Below are 7,106 nucleotides of genomic sequence, written 5' to 3' on the forward strand. Positions count from 1 at the left end.
ACCAGACCCCAAAGACCTGTCCGGATTCGGCTTTCATGCTCCTTCCTGGGAATTTCTCTCAAAGATGACTCACGTGGTCCTGTTCTCATCTTTCCTTCCATGAACATTGCCAAAGAAAATGCTATTTTTGTCTTGGTTAACCTGTCACCTTCTTGTCTGCTCCTGGATGTAAGCCTACCAAGGAGAGAGGGGCCTGGTCTTTTTGGCTCCGGCTGGAGCCCCAGCCCCTAGCGTGAGGTTGGCCAATGGGACACCCTCAATGTTTGTCAAATAGATGGCTGTCCATTTATTCTGCACCCACTAACGTACTCATGGACTCTGGCTGCTACTGGGTGTGTGCAGTACAGCAAAGGCATCCTTGCTGCATTATTAGCAGGTGAAGATCGTCGGGTTGGGTACAATTCCGGGGAAGAATGCTGGTTTTTACTTCTCTGGATGTCACTCTACCACCTGGAACTTTAACAAGTTTAGTTCCACTTTACAGATGAGATGGGAGAATACTGTTTTGAACAACTTTTATACTAAGCATCATGTATCCACAGTCACAAACTGCTCATCAACATCTGCCCAGCATTTACGGGAGCCATGTGGACAGTGCCATATGGGATGCTGGGGGGTCGCTGCAGGCAGCTCAGGGCACATGGCCCCTCAGAACATGGGCTCAGTGGGGCCATGATGCTGGCCTGCCTACATAAAATTTCAGTATTGTAAAATAATTCTGGCCCAAAGACAACAAGTTGTTGGGCTGCTTTGGACCACACAAGCCACCAATTTAAAAAAAAAGATCTTAGATGTACAGACTTGGATTAATCACAGTTCTTGGTTCATGGCATATTTTCATCATTAAGCCATGAATGAAATTGTCCTCTTGTTTCATTCATTCACTCACTCACTCATTCATTCAATCCAGGCCATCAGTTTGCAGCCTCTGGAATATATGTGGTGCTATGCCCAAGTGCATGTTAAATGTTCCTGCAATTGCTGTTTATGTGGCTAATTAACTCAGCAAGCCTCCTCAGCAGCAACACAGGGCCATGGCGTCAGTTCGGGGAGAGGGTCTGTATCTAGGTTATGCACTTGAACATGGGCCAATTACTTCATCTCTCTGGGCCTCATTTTCCTCACTTTCCCAATGGGGTTATACCCTGTAAGGTCTTTGAAACATTAAGAAAGATAATCCATATTAAAAGCTTGGTGCATGCAAAAGGCACTCAGTTAACACCAGCTACTACTATCTTCATGGTACAGAAAGACAGAAGGAGACCTCTCGGGCCATGTCACAGTGTTAGTGACCCATGAATTAGTGACCACGCAGCAGCGAGGAATCGGGATGAACCTGGAAGAAAACGCCCTCCTGGCTCAAACACGTGACAACCTCTCTGCGATCCAGCAGGATCCTGGGTTGGGCTAGCGGGTGGAGAACTGTTTCTCCAGGGAGTCAGCTCATTAAACCACTGATCACTGGGCTGCACCCTCAGTGTCAGATTCAGGAGCTGGAGGGAGGGGTTGAGACGTGCATTTCTCACAAGTTCCCAGGGCCCACACTTTGAGAACCACCAAACCAAGCAATTAACTCTGATGAGGGACAAGGGGCAGTCAGGGGAAGCTTCCTGGGGTGAAGGTCATGGAGGCAAGCCTGCTTGCAGGATGACAAAGAGAAAGCAGAGGGAACCAGGGCCCAGAGGTGTGCGAGTGCCCAGTGTGTGCTGGGAAAGGCAGGTGATGAGGCTGACAGGTGTCCAGGCACCACAGGTGCAGGCGGCACAGTGTGAAGGGTGGTCAGGGAGGGATCAGGTGAGAGAACAGGGACATGTCGTGGGACAAGAGCAGGCACCAGCGGGATCTTCCGCCCAGGTGAGCCTCACCCCCTTTAAAGTCTGGGACTTTCTTCTGTGACACTGTTTTCAAGCTAGGGATCGAGACCCATGATTTCCAAAGACACCAAATGAAGTCGTGGGTGCAATCAGCATAAAAAAAATGAATCAGAAGAGAATAGAATCTTAAAAATCCAGAGCCCCCACATCTCGCCGGTAACAATGCACAGAACAAGGGTCTTGTTTCATTACATCTGTTTCAGGTGTGTGTGCAGATGGGCCCTGCATCAGGATGCCCATGCATTACAGTCAAGGTTGGACAACCAGGGCTCCGTGCAGCCTTCTGTTCACCCACTCAGCCCAGTGGCTCTATCTGCCAGGCACACACCCATTCGGGCCTCTAGAGCTATGGAACCCGGACAGGAGAGGCTGAGAGGAGGTGGAGGACGGTTACACCCGAGGTTTCCAAAGAGGGAGGGCTGAGCTGAAATGGGCAGTCAGGGAGACTTTAGGGAGGTGCTTGAGTGTGAGCTTGCAGGTGGCTCAGGTTCTGACGCCAGGGCCGCTGAGAAGAGGGAAGAGACCCCTCAAGCAAGGGCAGGTATGAAGTTGCCAAAAAGCACTGGGAATGAGTGGTCAGGGTGTGAGAAGGCAAATAAGATTTCAAGAAGCAGCCCGAGGCCCAACGGAGATACAAAGTCCAAACAGAGCTTGGAGAGGCCTCCAATATCCAGTGACAAATCCAGTGAGAGCTGAGGAAGCCAAGGCCTGTCTGCCCAGCACCTGCCTGGGACAGGGACACAGGCCCGGGAGGTGTCAGTGCTGTTCCGGGCCAGCCAGACCCAACCAGCGGGCCTGTGAGGCCTCAGGAACCTTTCCTGGCAGGGTAGTAGGTCAGAACCAGACTGACAATACTTCAGGTTCCACAGACTGACCCTGCCTAACCCCCCTCCCACCAGGTGAGAAACTGAGCCCCCAAGTTAGAAACCCTGGAAGCACCAACCCCACACCTTTTGGTTCTACCAAATGTCAGCAAATGATCGTCAAGAATTTTCCTGACACTGTGATTGCGACCGAGTTTGCAAAAATAAGTAAGGAAATAAGTAGTTCCTTTCTCTTTTGTGGGGGTGGTTCTCTATCCATCTGCAATTTTCATCGGCTCTAGGAAGGCACACGCCAAACCCATCCGCGCCGATGTGTCTCCGCGCTGACGACCTGCATGTTTTCAGGTCTTGTTAGGCTCTGATGGTCTCGTTTCACACACTAAGCAGCAGCTCTCGGGAGGTTCTGCGTTTTGTTCAAGGTCACCGAGTGGAAGGCCCCAGGGTGGTCTTGGGCTCCTGCCTGCTGCTTCAAGGTCCAGCGGGCGTCCAGCAGGTCAGATGCGACACAAAAACTCACCTTGTGTTTGTGGTGGTGCCAAAGGAAGCAGCCATTTCGCAGTGTGGATTTGTGTTTGATGGTCTAATTTTTTATCTGATAAATTGCCCTGTTCTATTGAGAGGATACTTCCATGTCTAGGAAACTGCTCAGAAATTCATAGGGGAAAAAATGATGGCAAACTTTAAAGAAGAGCATGTGTAAAAGCCCAAGTCACTGTTGTTGTCCTCTTTCCTTCAACGGGCTGAATGCCACCCAGGCTGAATTTTTCAGTATGGACACAGAGAGGTGTGGGGGCACGGCAAGATTCCTACACTTCTTTCTATGCTACATTCGTATCTGTAACATCAACAGCCACATCTTATTTTCTCTCACCCACCTTGATTGAGGCAGAAAAAGGATAAACAGCAAATGCTGTTGCGAATATCCTTCCAAAATGGTAATTATTGCATCATTATGTCGCTATTTTACTTGTCATGTACCATTAGAAGGTAACAAGATCATTGTCAGTCAAAGGCTGTGGAGATAATTAGAGCATCTATAGGTTAGCAGGGAATCAGGTTGGTGCTGGTGCCCATCAGTGCCGAGGAGCTGCACATAATTAGAGGGGGAATATGCAAAGGATGAGGCGAATCAAGCCCCCGGGATTAAATACCGTGACTGATTTTGAGAGCTGACTCTTCCATGTCCTGACATTGCAGATGGCGGCATGAAAGGAGGTGTACAACACAAGGCAGTGAGGTCTGCCAGAGACAGCGCACCAACAGTCACGGTGAGTGTCGGAAGGTCCGAGAATTGCCTGATTTGGGAAAACAGTGTTTATCAGGTTTTCCGATCCATTAGTTTTTCTTCAAGCTATTTCCTCTGGTCTGAGAGTCAGGTACTAACACATAAGAGGGAAACTGAGTGAAGTGGGCGTTATCCAAGCAGTCCCTGCTCTACCCGCCATCAACTTTCCAAGCCAGCAAGGCGGTTGCCTCACCCAGGAGCCTTTCCCACGTCCCACTCACCCATGTGGAGCCACAGGTGCCCAGGGCACCCTCCCATCACAAGTCCCGGCTCCTGGATCCCACCCGCTTTCACTTCTAACACCCACTCAGCAGCCACCCATGTCCCGCTAACCTGGACTGCTTTCCTTGTTCTCCAGTCAGATACAAACACCAATCCAAAATATGCACAGTCTATACATCCAAACAGAAACCTCATCAAGCTGACACAGTAAAATTTAATAATTTCTCCATCTTAGAAAAAAACATAAAACCAATTTGAGGATGAGGCAGAAATCTGCAAACTGATGAAGGATGTGCCGTGTCATTCAACAAGACACAGAAAAAAGTCAACAAGGGAAAAAATATCTATAAGGCATCAACACCAGCGTCCTCAGGTGAAATGCAAAGGGACAGGCACACAAAGACTGTGGTCAGAGGCCCGCTATCCGGTTTGTCACCAATGCAGAGAAAGCAAACGCTGAGCAGGCCTACTTGCTAACCTGGCCTACACAGGCTCACCTACAATCCACAAGTACCTTCCCCAAAGCAGTCTTTTGTTTAGCACATAACAAAAATAAAAAGTTCTACAACTTTTATGGGGCCCGAACGTCTACAGACACTAGCAGGTGGATGCCTAGGTGGGGCAGCCTCCGCTCTCACTCGGCTGGGCCCAGGGAGGGTCAGAGCCAGGGCTTGCGGGCAGGGCTCCTCCCTGAGGCCGGACGGCCAGCTCACACAGACAAGCAGCTGAAAGCTTCGTTCACATTTTTTAATAACATGGCACAGTTTACATTACACAAGAAGGCTCCGCCGCTGAGAACATGCTGAAGTCAGTCGCTTCACTTTTCTGTTCACATAGGGTCTAGAAAGGACTTTATTACATACAGGAGAAACAGCAAAGGTCCGTATAGAACAATCTCTTTACAATACTGAAGCTACCACTACAGTTCCAGTGTACATAGTCCTTGGATTCTTTTTCCTTTTTAGTTGTCTTAAAAAAAAAAAGCCAAAAAAAAACCACTGCACAACATCTGGAGTTCACAAAATTCTGAAGCTCACAACTAAACCTTCAGTTTACTACTAAAATAGATCTCTCTGCTTATTAGAAACAATGGTCTGTAGTTAACTTTTTTTTTCTCCAAAAACAGGATAACAACGTCAGATAGCACTTTAATATACTAGAAGACCAATGGAACTAATTTTATTTCGTACATATATTTTACAGTCCAGTAGACAAGATATATTGTATTTCTCTGCTAGTAAAGTCATATTCTCTCCAAATATGTAGACAAGAGGCTTAATGTATTATAAAAGTATTATGAGGAGACATTAAGATTGATGCAAACTTAAAAACACACGCACACACAGGACTTTGTCTCAGCCACCTTCCACCCTTGGAAACGCTCCGCTCCGTGGCTGTGCGAGGCCGCTCCCAGACTTTATCACTGACTAGACTACAGGGAGTCACATTAGGAAATGTGCCCTTTTGATCTGTTGGTTACTGAATAGTGAAAACATATCCATCATCTGAGAAAACTCAAAGCTTTCTTTCAGGATCTGTTTGGGTGTGACTGAATCTCATGACAAAACGAGGAAGTGTGTATGGGTAGGAAATAGGACACACTAAAAAAACGCATGGTTCCCACATGAGGTATGTGTGAAATCACATGACTGATGGTGGTGAGATGCTGGCAACCTGTTCGTGTCCCCTGATTTTGGCATCTGACCACTCCTGGCCTCCCCGGCACTGGCTGCTCATGGCCTCTGACCTCTCTGGGGACACACTCTGCCCCAGGAGCCCACAAGCAGCAACTTTAGAGCCAAAATTTCGGCCTGGGGTCCAATTTGCAAAAGAGGATGTTTCTCTATTTGAAAAAATAAGCAAGGAAAACAGAGTCCTATCACATAAGCGCTTGTTCAGGGAAAATATGACCTTAAGTATGTTGTAAATGGATCTGAAAAGGCTCCTTTGAGTTGGGCGGGCTTTTGTGAAAAGCCTGAACATTCATTGCATAGTTGAAGGGTTTAGCTGTCTCTAACAATACAGGGGAACACAGCCGCACGGACCGTGTTCGCTGAGATTAAGTTTGCAAAGAGCACATTTTAAGAAGTATTAATGTATTATGTTACTTAATCTTTACCTATTTACATTTGTACAAAGTAAAGCTTTCATCTTACCCTTTTGCATATATGAACCCTTAGCTCATGAAGCAATCTTTTTTACACAACTATGTACAAGGCCTTCCCTTCTCCTCTGAAAGAGCTTGCACGGTGGCTCGTGCGGACTGCTGTCTGTTTTCTCCCCAATGAACACATCAGTGTGTGTTGTCATCTTCACTGTTTTGGTTCAAATCAAAAAGTTTTATACGAGAAACCAAAAGGGTTGGACACATGAGAACATATGACTTGGCTAAAATAGCTGAAAAATTTCAACATATAATATACAAAAACATTTCAAAATCTGCACTGAGTCTATACATTGTTTACAGGGAGAGCTGGGCCCCTGCCTCGCCGTCCATCAGGGACGCGGGCGCCCGCTGACTCCCTCCGCTCCGGGTCTGGCGCTGTTGGGCCTCCTCTCCCGTGGCCTGTTCTCTCCTTATCGCGCTTCGATGTCCTTCAGCGTGTGGGAGGGCGGCCTCTCCCTCATCTCTGCCGACAGAGGAGTAGTCCTTCTGGGGGAGACCGGGCGGCCCCCCAGCGTGGAGATGAGTGGGGGCGGCGCGCTCAGCGCGGCGGTGGGAGGGGTCTTGTTGAGGAGTCCGTTCTGGTGCCCCGCGGTGGGGCTGATTCGGGGGTAGTGCATGCTGGGGAGCCCCGGCGTGAGGAGGCTGGGGTGTGGCAGGTGTCCGTCCAGCGAGGCGGGGTGCACGGGGTGCAGCCGCGAGTGCTCGTAGTCCTCCCGGAGCATGTGCAGGCGCTC

The 7,106-nt window shown here is 48.7% G+C and overlaps 1 protein-coding gene across 1 annotated transcript in view; it reads right to left on the minus strand.

The window, feature by feature from the left end:
- Positions 1–4,938: 4,938 nt before the first annotated feature.
- AUTS2 (autism susceptibility candidate 2) overlaps positions 4,939–7,106 on the minus strand; it is a 1,133,774-nt gene continuing 1,131,606 nt past the window's right edge. The window contains 1 exon segment of the mRNA XM_006770868.2: positions 4,939–7,103. Coding sequence (XP_006770931.2) covers positions 6,783–7,103 — 321 coding nt within the window. The 3' untranslated portion in view covers positions 4,939–6,782.

This window comes from Myotis davidii, unplaced genomic scaffold (genome assembly GCF_000327345.1).
Source record: "Myotis davidii unplaced genomic scaffold, ASM32734v1 scaffold424, whole genome shotgun sequence".
NCBI lineage: Eukaryota > Metazoa > Chordata > Mammalia > Chiroptera > Vespertilionidae > Myotis > Myotis davidii.